The sequence below is a fragment of the Magallana gigas genome, chromosome 9 (assembly GCF_963853765.1).
Source record: "Magallana gigas chromosome 9, xbMagGiga1.1, whole genome shotgun sequence".
In the NCBI taxonomy this organism is placed as follows: domain Eukaryota; kingdom Metazoa; phylum Mollusca; class Bivalvia; order Ostreida; family Ostreidae; genus Magallana; species Magallana gigas.
Window position 1 is genome coordinate 22,303,682 of NC_088861.1, and position 13,952 is coordinate 22,317,633.

The 13,952-nt window shown below is 33.2% G+C and overlaps 2 protein-coding genes across 2 annotated transcripts; one reads left to right on the forward strand and one right to left on the reverse strand.

Annotated features, from left to right (window-relative positions):
- Window positions 1-5,784: 5,784 nt before the first annotated feature.
- Window positions 5,785-12,902, forward strand: LOC105320072 (uncharacterized). The gene is made up of 5 exons (XM_066072415.1): window positions 5,785-5,820; window positions 10,841-10,906; window positions 11,476-11,691; window positions 12,246-12,313; window positions 12,785-12,902. Exons 1-5 carry the CDS (start codon window positions 5,800-5,802, stop codon window positions 12,900-12,902), a joined length of 489 nt encoding a protein of 162 aa, XP_065928487.1. The 5' UTR covers window positions 5,785-5,799.
- LOC117690863 (LYR motif-containing protein 2) lies at window positions 9,264-10,558 on the reverse strand. The gene is made up of 3 exons (XM_034475649.2): window positions 10,457-10,558; window positions 9,559-9,699; window positions 9,264-9,350 (listed from the first exon to the last, which is right to left on the reverse strand). The coding sequence occupies exons 1-3, from the start codon at window positions 10,496-10,498 to the stop codon at window positions 9,273-9,275; spliced, it is 261 nt and encodes an 86-aa protein (XP_034331540.2). The 5' UTR covers window positions 10,499-10,558; the 3' UTR covers window positions 9,264-9,272.
- Window positions 12,903-13,952: the final 1,050 nt, after the last annotated feature.

Sequence of the window (13,952 nt, forward strand, 5' to 3'; positions counted from 1 at the left end):
CTCCTGCCGACTGATACTATACATGTATTAGTTTCTTAGACCAATTTTAAGAATAGGGTACCCTATTTTAAGACCAAGTTACATCTTAAATTAGCAAGTTTAGATTTTTTTTCTCAACAGATGGCTGTATGGTGGACATTAATGACCTCCTTTTATATTTTTTCACACTTTTAAATGTTGAATTTAAGTCTGTACTTGCTCAGTTCTGAGTGATTAAAAAAAGCATTGTTCTGTTCTTGTGTGCGTAGTTGGCATACAAAACTAAATGTAAAACCTCATATTTATTGGTTTTTTTATATTTGATAACAGATTTAGTCATTTTTAGGCAAAAACAGTTTACATTTTGATCATCAAATGTACAAGATGGCCATACATCCCCCTTAATGTGTAATTCTGTGATTTATATTTATATAGATCCAATTAGAAGCATTCAACAATTTAATTTTTCATCTTTATTTCTTCCTGTTTGATAAGAAAAAATCACCGACTTTTGCATTTTCCATGATGTTATGAAGCAGAAACTTTACAGCATTTCAGGTAATTAATCCAGGTCACTCAGGTTACCTTTTGGCATTCGTCTTGGTACGTATATGAAGTCGTGCTTTATTCGTCGTTTGTTTTTAGCGTCTTTGAAAGAATTAGATCAATTTTAACTAGACTTGGTGTGTTATATTTGTAAGGTAAGAGAAATGTACATTGTAAAATTCGTGTCCCCCACTATGGGCTCGAGGGGGCTGAGGTTTTAAATCAAAATTTTAAAAGTTCATTAAATGGTATTTATGAAGCATATTATCTCAGGCGCGTAGCTAGGCGTACGCAAGTACGCAAGTGCTTCCATATCATTTTCAGAAAAGAAAAAAGAAATAAATTAAAAGAATAAAAATAAAATTTAAATAATGCTGATTAATGAAAACTTTCTTTTAGGAATAAAAATTAAACTAAGCCGCTGTTATCTCAGAATTTGCTGAGAAATAGCGCAGACGACTTGCCTTTTTTTTTTCAATAAATTAAAAAAAAAATTGCTCTTCTGTTATATTCTTTTATTATTTGCATGCAATTCTATAGCCTGAGTGATCGTGACAATGATTATGAATAGATTATCGAGATCGAAATAACGGAATCTTAAAGTTTAAATATATGAGTATTTATGTAGACAAAAATGTTATAGACCATTAGGAGAGAAAGCACAAGACTTTTTAGATATAGAATAAATTGATTAAATTAATTACGTTATAAATAAGGCACTACTTTTTTTTCTTTATCGTTAATATTATGATGATGAAGTAAGCATTTTACACATTAAAAATTGGGGTTATTTTGATGAAACTTCTTTTTCTGGATACTCCAAATTAAGTGTTTGAAATGCCGAAAACTCGCCAGCTTCCCGGCGTCCTGGGCCCCCACCATGGCTTCGCTCTGTACCCATTGGGGGGGGGGGGGGGGGCTCAAGGCGGCCCCTCAATACCCTGCCTTAGTTTGCTTCCACAATAAGGAAGCCTTAGCTACGCCCCTGCCTCCTGTGTATCGAACTGAAAACCCCAATACATGTTTTTGATGAACAAGATATGTAATATCAGAAATTGTCAAATTCGTGGCCCCATGATCAGGGCTTCTTGTTTTGGTGATAAAGCTCTTCTTTTTTTTGTTGTACTTTGAATATGAAAATGTTCTTTGAAAATATCACTTTCAATTATCGGTCATCTAAACAGACAAAGTCAATGCACGGTCAGAAAAGAAAGTTTTTATTGATTTTTGTCATTGATTTATTAAAATGGAGTCTAGACCCATAATGGGTCAAATTCGTAGTTTAAACCAAAAACGCTTTATTTTATTAATTATTGTCAAACAGTTAAAATTATTAACTCAATGGAATAGGCGGAGGCTCGTACTCCATTCTTCTCGAGGGTGTTCGAATCGTATAGATGGCGTTCTATTTTTAATTCATTTGTTTTTTTAAGTATAAACATTTTTTGCTTTTTAATTGGATTTTTATGAAAAAAAAATATCTTATACCATTTATATAAAGACAAAAATTTACGTAATGTTAATTTTACAATATCGGATAAAAATAGCGCTAGCACAGATAAGAGATAATGCTGTAATGTTTAGAAAGCAACCAAATAAACCAATGGAAATAGGTACCAAGTGCATGTACATGTATTAATGTATATTTATTTGTCAGAAAGTGTAGTTCTTTATTATACATGTACATGTCCTAATGCGACTAGTCAAAGTATAAAAAAGTTTGAAATCAAGTCAACAACAAGAAAAAGCAAGCATTTTCTAACTACTACGACAACATTGAAACTTTTATTGATGACTCCAGTGAAAGCAATAAGTTATACTGGAAACTTCTTTAAGACGTTTTCCAAACAAAAGCAACCAGTTAAATTCCACCTTTACAATACAGCGTTACAATAGCGTTTTCTGATGTTGATAAGACAGAAGTACTTAACAAATATTTTTCATCTATATCGAATATTCTGACTACCAGTAAGGTTTTACCAGAAATGTACTTACAATGTGATGACACTTCAGACAACATTTATATTGAAGAGTTTGAAGTGACTGACATTATATCTGTTTTGCCAGTCAACAAATCTATTGGACCTGATAGTATTAGTCACAAAATGTTAAAATCAACTATGTTTACAATATGCAAGCCTTTATGTTTACTTTTTAATAAGTCTCTTTTAGAACGATCATTTCCTAATTGTTGGAAAATGGCCCGTGTTCTACCTCTTTTTAAAAAAGAGGACCCATCACTCTCATGTAATTAAAGACCTGTTTCTTTACTAAGCTGTGTAAGTAAAATAATGGAGAGAATCGTTTTTAAACATGTTTATAATTATTTCCATAGTAACAAATTATTTTATAAATACAAAGCCGGTTTTTTACCTGGTCACTCAACAGTGTACCAGTTAATTGAGTCATATCAAAGTATTGCTAAGAATATTGATGAGGGTAAATCATGTTGCATTGTTTTTTGTTATCTAACAAAAGTCTTTGGCCGAGTTTGGCATGAAGGTCTTCTTTTTAAGTTACAAACTTACTGCATTTGTGGCAATCTTTTTCAATGTTTTAGCAGCTATTTGTGTAACAGATCTCAAAAAGTGATGTATAAAGATGTATTATCATCCAGTTTAAGTGTTAATGCTGGAGTGCCACAAGGATCTGTACTTGGGCCCCTTTTGTTTTTTATCTATGTCAATGATGTTGCACAAAATATGTTGTCCTTTTGTAGATTATACAATCCAGTATGCGGATAAACACTTAAGAAATGTAGAAAATGTGTTAAATCATGACCTTAGAATATTAGAAAAATTGTCTAATGATTGGTTACTTAAATTTATTCCTAATAAAACCAAAGTTGTATTTTTAGCAAATCAAAACGTAATGTAGCCCCAGAACTGTTTTTTCAAGATTGTCAGTTAGATATTGTCTCTTGTCATAAACATCTTTGTCTAACGCTCTCTGATGATTTGAGGTGGTCTGTGTACATTAATGATATAGTGAACATCGCCTACAAAAATTAGGACTACTTAAGAAACTTAAATTTACTTAAGGCAGAGACAAATTATCAAAATTATATATAACTTTTGAAAGGCCAATATTAGAATATGCTTCTGCTGTACGGGATGGTTGTTCTTCCGCAGAAATTGAAAAGTTAGAAAAAGTGCAGCTACACGCTGCAAGAATTGTACGGGACTTCCAATTTTGGCCTCAAGGGAATCATTGTATTTTGAAACGGGTTGGGAGTCTCTATCTAAAAGAAGGGAAATCGCTAAACTAACGATTATGTACAAAATTCATTACAATCTTGTACCACAATATCTTAGTGATATTGCTAACATTTAAAGGAAAGGTAATTCTCGCTACAGTACTCGTTATGAAGACAATTATATACCTCCTAGAGTTAAGTATGATACATATAAAAAATAATTTATTCCAGATACTATAGGCAAATGGAACTCACTAAATTCGGATATAAAAAAATCAACATCCATCCGCCAGTTTTAAAGAAGCATCTCTAATAATACCAGCGATTCAAAAGGTCCTAAATATTTTCTTCATGGTAAAAGAGTAGCTAACATCATTCATATAAATTTAAGACACAATTGTTTACTAAATTATGATTTAAACAAAAGAAATATTGTTGATTCTCCAAATTGCATACCGGTATGTGGAAAGAAAGAAGATGTATATCATTTTTTATTTGTTTGCAAACTATTTTCTAATGCAAGGAATACCTTATTTAATGAACTATTCAAAATACAACATTTAAGTATTATAGATTCGCATACTTTACTATGGGTTAATGACAACCTAGATTATAAAACTATATAATGTTAGAATTTTGACAGCTGTGCAGAACTTTATAAACAATTCTCGCAGATTTATATAAGTATACTATTTTGTTCTTTACCATTTTTTTTCCAATATACATGTATATACCATGTTTTATGACAATTGAAAATTACTTTTATTAGGGTGAGAACCTAGTAAGTTGCAAGAACTTGTGTTCGAACCCATTGTATATTATATATACAATAAAATATGTTCAAACCACAATGTACACTTTCAAATGTAAGTATTAGAACGGACAGGTTTAAACGGATATACAGTAAATGTGCATTAATCTTCTTTACTTCTGGCCATACAGCAGCCAATTTGAGTGCATGTTTAAAGAATCACAGAAACCTCTACCAATATAGAGAATTTATGAGCCCACGGTAAGATGTTTTGGTTTTAGAATGAGGCTAGTCAATCCTCGACCACATTATGAAACGGGGGCTAATATAATCAATATTACCCTCAACCCAAAGGAATATTTGTACGACAACTACCCCTTGTATTGTCCGAATAAAGGTTAACCAATAAATTAAAGCTAAATTCGGTCAATGCCCCAATATAGCCTCGTGCATTTAACTGACGTTCAAATGTAATGCGACATCATCTTTCTTGCTTCGTTAACGTCATGGCGTCATGGTTTCCACTGCAGATGTGCAGCGAAATTTGTCGAATAAAGTTTGTTTTTGGTAAAGTTTTATTGTCAAATCTAAAACTGATATTATTAGGCTACTACTAAAGTATATCAACATCAAGCTTGGTTGGTTGATTTATATATCCTACAAGCTCACTATCTCTTTATTTAAAGGTATGTCACAGTAATCTACCATATTCAGAATTTCTATCATGTTCATTTTCCAGTTATTTATTTTTGGTACGTTGAGGCGTAGGATACATGTAAATATATAGGTCGGGATTGCTCAGCTGATGCATCTTGAAACAGTTCAAACTTAGAATATTGTGTCCCAGTAGGTGTTAATTATCTCCCTGTATTTTTATTGTTTTAATGTATTGTCAGTTCTTGAATTTATGAACATTGCTGTCAATTTAACAACATTTTAGACGATTTTTAAGTTTTATAAAAATAGAAGGAGACACAATCACCAGAGATTTTTTTTAATTTCGGCGATGTGGCTCCCCGGTGTTCTTCTGTTAATTCTTGACTCCCATTATCAAGGGAAAAATGTTTCATGGTTTAAAAACTAATAATCATTATAATCAATCTACATGTATATACCAGTTGTTTTCTCTTCAAACATTAGGTTACCGGATGTGATATGTGATTCCAGGTTTTTTTTATCTTTGTGTATAAAGTATCGATTTAAATCCGGTTTTAAAAAAAAACTCATCCTGTCCTAGTTTAGTTAGGTCCGTATATGCATAGCTTTTAATGTCGTGGAACGAATTTCCAAACGCAAAATTGCTTGAAATGTACGGTTCCAAAGGGCTATGTACTGCATGCAATTTGGGGTAAGTTATTACATGTACCTTGAATTATCATCATCATTAAAATAAATGGGTACATTTCAACGCAGAAACAAGTGCAGGCATGTAGCATCAGGGGGCTAGGGAGACCTGCGCCCCCCCCCCCTTCCCCCACTTTTTGTCGCAGCAAAGATTTTTTCTTAAATTTACATATAAAAAAGTGAATTATCAAGGAGTCCCCCCCCCCCCCTGGTAAAAATAAAAAATAAGAAAATGAACAGGGAAAGTGAAGTTAGAAGTTATAGGTGTACTACGCTAGTCCCCCTCCCCCCCTCCATACACACAAACACACGCACACATGGAAAATGAATAGGACTTTTTTGGGAATGTCCTTTTTTTTTTACTTGTCTGCTTGTCACAAGATTTTTTGTTGGATGAGGCCCCCCCCCTCCCCCCGCCAGTTTCAAAAACGGTGCTTCGTGCATGTATTGTAATAGTGTTGGTACATGTACCTTGAATTATCATCATCATTAAAATAAATGGGTACATTTCAACGCAGAAACAAGTGCAGGCATGTAGCATCAGAGGGCTAGGGAGACCTGCGCCCCCCCCCCCCTTCCCCCACTTTTTGTCGCAGCAAAGATTTTTTCTTAAATTTACATATAAAAAAGTGAATTATCAAGGAGTCCCCCCCCCCTGGTAAAAATAAAAAATAAGAAAATGATCAGGGAAAGTGAAGTTAGAAGTTATAGGTGTACTACGCTAGTCCCCCTCCCCCCCCCCCCCCCCCCCATACACACAAACACACGCACACATGGAAAATGAATAGGACTTTTTTGGGAATGTCCTTTTTTTTTTTACTTGTCTGCTTGTCACAAGATTTTTTGTTGGATGAGGCCCCCCCCCCTCCCCCCGCCAGTTTCAAAAACGGTGCTTCGTGCATGTATTGTAATAGTGTTGGTACATGTATTAGGTATTTACTCTAGGCTCAGTACTGCCACGCTCCCACCAGCACTAGCTAGTGGGTTAACCCTTTAGCTCAGTCGGTAGAGCGTTGGTTTTTAAACTGAACGGTCCTGAGTTCGTGCCTAGTTGTGGTCATTCCTCCTCTTTTATTACAATATTACTGGTCAACATAGTACAACAGTTTTACGTGTCCATGTGACATCATATCTCACCACCAATTCATTTTATATTTATGTTACAAATAGTATTACTCATTATATGAACAGTAATCATTGTCCGATACATCATTTCTTTCTGATTCATTTTTATTACCATATATCATCTAAATTATTAAGTTTTATTGTAATTTGTATGAAAATAATCCAAAATTCATTGCACAAATTTTTCATTTTGTTGTGATTAATATGTACCAATATTTACAATTTCTAGTGTCTTTGACTGTGGTAAACGGTGCTTCGAATCAAAATTGTCAGGAATAGTGCAATATGCAAATGGCTTACTGTTGGGGCGCAAGCGGGATTAGCATTATAATACAAAATGAAAATAATGTAAAAATGTCAATGATTTAATATTTTTATCGTACAATTGCCTAAGTGACTGTGTCGGGTTTTATGATAGATTTAATCTCGCGATCATAACTGTAACGATCACCTCATAATATTCAAACAATGATTACTTATTCCTTTTAAAATCAATACCAGTGAGGACAAATACGCGTTGTGTTCACCTTTTTCTTTTAATGAGAATTCATTGTTCACAAAACAACTATTCAACTCTGACACGAGACTGCAATGTTAACTCTGTATACATCCTGTGTACCTATCAACGTCAAAGTCACTTGTACATCAGTGGGAGCGGACTGGAAACTTTTCTATCTTGTATTTGATGTTGGCTAGGCAACAGGGATGAGACAATTACATCACACTAGTACTTCACCACCACACTTCATTTTTGTGTTAAAATTGACGTCCATTGGCATTTTTGATTTCTGACCTGAAAAAAAATTGTTTGTTAAATGCAGTATCCCGTTTTATAAATTTTCTAGAAAAGGTCAATTTCTTATTTGGTTTTTCAGTGTGTTGATTTTCTCCCTCCTTTTTTGGAGGGGGGGGGGGTCTTTGAAATTAAGGTAGTGCTATTTCTGATTTCGTTTAAATTTTGTTATTAATATATCATGTGCAGTCACTCTGAATCAATATCAAAATAAATCAATTTGACATTTTGTTTTGCATTTTGATATATCATATATTATATCCAATAAAATACTTTCTAAAGTGCTTCATTTAAACAATAAAATGCTTTCTTTTGTGATTCAAGCGGGATATGAAGGTGGCAACATTGCAAAAAAATACATAACTCGCGTTAGCGGGTTGTGTGAATTTTTTCTGCAATGATCGCTACTTTCATAACCCGCATGAAACATCAAAGAAAGCATTTCATTGTTTATATATACATCTTTCTTATACTAGTTAATAAATTGATTATAAAAAGTAATTTTCAGTAGATTACTGTTAATGTACATATGTAAGTTAGCTTAAAGAAATACAGCCAAATCGTCTCCTGTGAGACTTTGAGTCTGGCACCGTCATGATTATTTCGTGCAGTCCGTGATTTTTCTTAGGTCGCTGTAGGTTTCTACCAGTCGATAAACAGGGCGTGTCGATTACAATCCTGTCAGTTTCAGCTGCTGTAAATTTTGACCAATCGATAAATGGGGCGTGTAAATTTCAGTCTGGCTGTTTCTATAGAGCTAGGAATTAACTATAAGTTTCCGTAAGAAATAGAGAGAATCATACTCGGTAGATGTAAATAAACGGGGTTTGAAAGTAGCTAGCATTGCAGAAAGAATACATAACCTGTGTTTGCAGGTTCTGTAAATGTTTTCTGCATTGTAAGCTACCTTCAAAACCCGTAAGAAGCATATGCATCAATAAAAGCATTTTACTACATGTACCGGGTATTCATATTTACATTTATTACATACTTGGTAGTAAATGCAGTTTTTTGCACATGTGATACAGATGACATCACAGAACTCGTTTCGCCTCTGGGGCTGATACAGGTTATCAGCCCTAGGGCTAATACAGATCCGTATTACATTATTATTAAGAAAAAGAAAAAGAGATTAACCAGTTTTCAAATTTTGTAAGGGTAATCATGGTAAGCATGGAACCTATAATTACATGTATTTTGAATTCTGAGGTCAGTCCATGCAAGTCCGTGGAATTTGTGCTCTAAATGAAGCTTTAGTTTAAATTGGTCAAGAAATATTCCATGCAAAATCAACACAAAAACATGAATGTACAATGTAAAAAATAATATATAGTATAGATTTAGATTATTTAATTAATGAAAGCTAAACAATGCAACCTAGAGATTTTTTTTTTGGTAAAGTAAGTTAAAGTAAAGTATCAGTAAAATATCCAAACAGTGGATGTAACATATATATCTATGATTACCAGGTGTCCTTAATCAGGGTTAGGGTTAATTTATTTAATTAATGACTGATATAAATTCCATACCAGATTCAGTCACTGGGCAATATGTACTGTTCTCTCAAGTTCTTTCATGGAATTCTTTCCCCTCATTACATTCATCCGTATCGCCTGCTGTAAAAATACTGATACAATGTAGGTGTCACTATATGAAATTGTTATCAAAAGATAATTCTACAGGAATATTTTTTTCTTTTGAAGTCTTCTTCATTTTGTTTAATTATTATGATGTTTTACTCTGATTTTTATTGAGAAATTGCATCAACTAGCCATATGATTCTGAATTATGTGCTTGTTTGTATGTAAAATAAAAAAAAATCACCTCATCCTCCAACTTCTTGTTCAGTTCGAAGTCTTGACGAATAAAGTTCTGTAGCTGCTGTCTCTGACTCTGGTCGGGGATTTTTCTGACAAGTCTTAGCATCTGTTTGTATAGCTTCAAAACTTCTGTTCGCAGCATAAACTGTAGAAAAACAGTTATATAAAGTATGACGGTATGTAACGGCAAAGTTTAACTATGGTTTAAGGTTCTAAAATCAACATGGACCAAATTTCGACGGTGTTTGTTTTTTGTTTACTTCTCGTTCGTTCTCGCAGGAACATGAACATTCTTTATGCACATGATACTATGGTAGACTAACAATCAACTGGCCAAGTATTTATTATAAAATGCACTTCAAACAAATAAGGAATTAATTTTTGAAGTTTTCCCCACAAAAAAGAGTAAATTTTGTTAACCCACCTTTACTGCGAGTTTCTACAAACTGGAGATTCCTTCATGAAAAACAAGTAATGACAAGGCAGTAAAGTATAGTAAAGTATAGTATAGTTAAATCGTCGAATTTAGGACCTAGATATGTCGGTAGGTTTTGTTGATGAATATTTTTTATAGGCCTACTATGTGAATGGAAGTAACGATTAAATGCAAGAAGGTTAATCTGCGTATGTTAAAACAGCAGGCTATGATTGATATCCATGATGAATGTCTCATATTTCAAAATTATTGCTCATTTTGATTGTAAAGAAGAACTATAGATTATTTTAGACTATCGATACATTGGCACACAAAGATAACACTATTTTTCAAACGAGGAAATTCGAACTGAAGAATCAAGTCACCAGCTAACAACAAACTCTCAATCTTTCCCTTTTTGTAGTTTCCAGAAAAGTGTAAATATAGACCTTTTCCAATTATATTGTCTTAAGTGGCCAATACTTACTCTCTCTAATGACATCACATTTTTTGGTAATCGTCGTGACATTTTAAACTGATTTTTGCGTTAAATATAAATAAAGAAAGATAACTCTATTTTCGATTTTATTTTGTTTTCTATATCCAAAGGCGGATCCAACTGTGTTGTTTCTTACAGGCATGTTAATCTCTCTCTCTTTCTCTCTCTCTCTCTCTCTTATGTCACGTGACTTACATGTATATGATATATTTTGGCGGAATTTCATATGGTACTTAGAAACATAACATTTGTCATAACAATGGCATCACAGGTGAGCTCGTAAATGTTTAAAACTTGGGATTGCCAAGCATTCATTTTTAATACATGTATTTTAGGTTCTAATTTTTGTTTACGTGTAATTTATACATATAGACGCCTGCAAAGCAGAATGGATCTCTGGAAGGAAATGAATGTCTTGAAATGAGCGTCTCAAAAAAGGTATATAGACTTGTAACAGAGACACATTTTTGTCTCTGCTGGGGTTTTGGATTACCGAGGTTTTAACCACTGTACTGATCGAGCTAAAGGGTTAACCCACTAGCCAGAGCTAGTAGGAATACCATTCACCTCAGACCAGTGTTAGAATCATGGTTCTCGTTACAAAGTCCACAAAGTGGTTGTATAAAGAATTTCTGTAGACAAAACATGCTTAAAAATACAAAAAGTTTAATCGCACCGAGTTAGCCTAAATGCTCATTTAATTTTACTTTCTTGTACCTACAACGCATTTTCCCTGTATTGGCATTTGTCACCGAGCAGAATATTTACATCAAATATCGTCTTAAATCATGCGCAGTGATCAGATTAAAAATAGCGATTAAGAATTTTTTTTATAAAAAGTCGAATATTTTTTTCATGACCCTTTTGCACTTAAAAATCCCATATTTTTAAATAAATTCTTTTAAAAGATGTATTACGTCAATGATATTTTATATATTGTCTTAAAAGTTAGTTTGACATTTTTTCCTCCAAGATCTGTTTTGATAAATAGTGTGTTGTAACTACAGAAAAGATCGTGGTTTTGGAAAGGAAAGAAAGACAACAAACAAAAGAACAAAAAACCAACTGACGGCAAAAACTCAGAAGAAGCCTTTTATGAACAAAGAACACAAACGTTTGTTATAAAATATAACAAGGAGGCGGCGAGCATCGATGTATCTTCAACTGTAGGTCATGATGCAGACGGTCAAAACGTTAACACAGACGTCACAGAGGCAGAAACCGTAAGAATTTGATCGGATATTAATATATTTTTGTCGTTATTTTCAATAGCGTAGTTGTACCATATCAAAGTAAATTTTAAGCTATTATTATGACAGCAATTACTTTCTAAAGTTACATGACAGTTAAGGTTACTTGTTTTGACGCAACAAATAGATAGTTACGTCCTACTGAAAGTCCAAAGCCCTGTTAAAATGGTTCTGTATATGTTACGGAAGTAAGAAGTCAGTGCTTGCGTTTCTGCAATTTTTGCTACATGTATATGTTATAGCAGTAAGATGTCAATCTTTTTATTGCTTCTGTTGCCCTTATCATAAAGGAGATTCTATAGAAATCGTCGTTATGATACTACTATTATACACACACCTTTCGCTCTTCGGCCCTTACAGGTTTTTTTTTCTCTGTAAGCTGAGGTTGTTGCTGTTAGCATTTGGAGTTGTTTCAGTCGTTATTTCTAAGGGTGTGTTGCTTTTAATTGGTTTTATTTATTGTGATTTATTTTGTTTTTGTAACTTGATGAGGCGTATGGCGATTTTTTGTTGTTGTTTTTTTGTAGTTGCTGCGAAATATTCTCGACGATATTTATACGAACGTCAACAGACAACGCTCTGCTTTGAACTATAGGTAGGTGATATTTGATTTGAAACCATTTCAAATACCCCAAAAGTAAACGAAATCAGTGTAAAACCAGTCATGGTTGTTTTTAAAAATGACTTTGTTCATTTGTCAGTTCTTTCAAAATTAATCTTGTTTTTAAAATCTAGTTAACTATCAATTTAATAGAGATGTTCGATCCGCCAGCACTTGTGGTTTATCGAAAAATTCAATTTGAGTTAGACGAGATCACATACATATCTATATATCAGAAAGAGCATACTAGCATTCGGGTTTTTTTTCTTGTTTCACGTGTATAGCAAATTAAACATGCGTCAATCATTCATTATTTTTTATTTTAGATTATTTTAGAAAAGTAGAACAAACAATAAAAAATGACGACATTGTTTCTGTACTTCATTTTTCGGTGAAACAATTTCAAGAAAATAGCACGAACAGAGCATAGCTTCCTAGTGTTACCTACACGCTACTTTTATGTAGAATCGCTGTAGAAGAGGCCAATGCCATGGCCGTTACATTAGTGGAGTTCCTGCAGGGCAGTTTTCCGTTGTTTTCTGAATATCCTGAAGAACGACCTAATGGTATTATCACCGTGTGATTGGGGCTCTGGTGATAACTAATAATATTCAACCTGAAACACAGGACAGGAGACAATGTAAAATTATATGTTTATTGGTTGATGTCCGTCGCAAAAGTGTTGTCAAATATAATTATAATAAAAGATATAAAAACAATGGTACACTGTAAAATCAAAATGAAAGTGCATAACAATGCCACAGATTCATGTTCATGTGTTAATTAAACATCATTATATAAACACACAATTCATTACACAGGTACAATAATATGTCTACTATACATCTTTATTATAAAAATAAATGATCAAATTCAAAGTGTGTAATTACATTCTAATGGGGGAAATTAGCTAATAATATATTTGCTTGGCTAGAGAGGGACTTGAAAGGAACAGACCAAAAATAGAAAATGCACGTGTGATTGTTTACAACTCGGATGATAGTGACTTCCGGTTTCACACAGAAAGGGGGGGGGGGCTTGCTTACAGAGAGCAACAATACAAAACCCTAACTTCCGGATTTATCCAAAAAGGGGGAGCTAACAAAGATGACAAACATCATTGCAAAACCTAATCTACTATATACAAACACTGACTATGGTTAAGCTTAACAAATCTATTATCTTAACTCGCATTATCTAAACATTGAGCATGAGTGCACAAGTACTAAATTATACCTTAACTTACAATCAACATAAAACAAGTAAAGCCTGATCAGATGTTCAGTATCACCGGACAAGTTCACTTACATTGATACTTTCTGCATATTTCTTTTTGTAATGAATAAATAGGATAAACAGCAAGATGGACTGCGCGTTTGCACAAAATGTAGTGTTTACATAACTAAATGTAAAACCTGTATATGGCGGATATACAATATCCGAAAAGTGCTTAAACTTAAAAATCAGTTTCTAATCAAAAATATATAGAGTAAGCTAAATAGAAAAATGTTGTTACTTGATTCTTACACATTACCTAAGTGAGATAAACCTTACTGGTAATTTAAAAATAATACAGCTAAATGCAAAATTCTCATGACACAATTTGATGATATTAAATCATTACTAAAAAGTT

Bases quoted from the DNA above. Each gene is read 5' to 3' on its own strand.
- LOC105320072 (XM_066072415.1), top strand. From the start codon at position 5,800: ATGTACTGCATGCAATTTGGG. The intron at 5,821-10,840 runs GTAAGTTATTAC...TTATACATATAG, and splicing joins TGTACTGCATGCAATTTGGG to ACGCCTGCAAAGCAGAATGG. The intron at 11,692-12,245 runs GTAAGAATTTGA...GTTTTTTTGTAG, and splicing joins ACGTCACAGAGGCAGAAACC to TTGCTGCGAAATATTCTCGA.
- LOC117690863 (XM_034475649.2), bottom strand. From the start codon at position 10,498: ATGTCACGACGATTACCAAAAAATGTGATGTCATTAGAGAGA. The intron at 9,700-10,456 runs GTAAGTATTGGC...GTTTTTCTACAG, and splicing joins ATGTGATGTCATTAGAGAGA to TTTATGCTGCGAACAGAAGT. The intron at 9,351-9,558 runs GTGATTTTTTTT...GTATTTTTACAG, and splicing joins ACAAGAAGTTGGAGGATGAG to CAGGCGATACGGATGAATGT.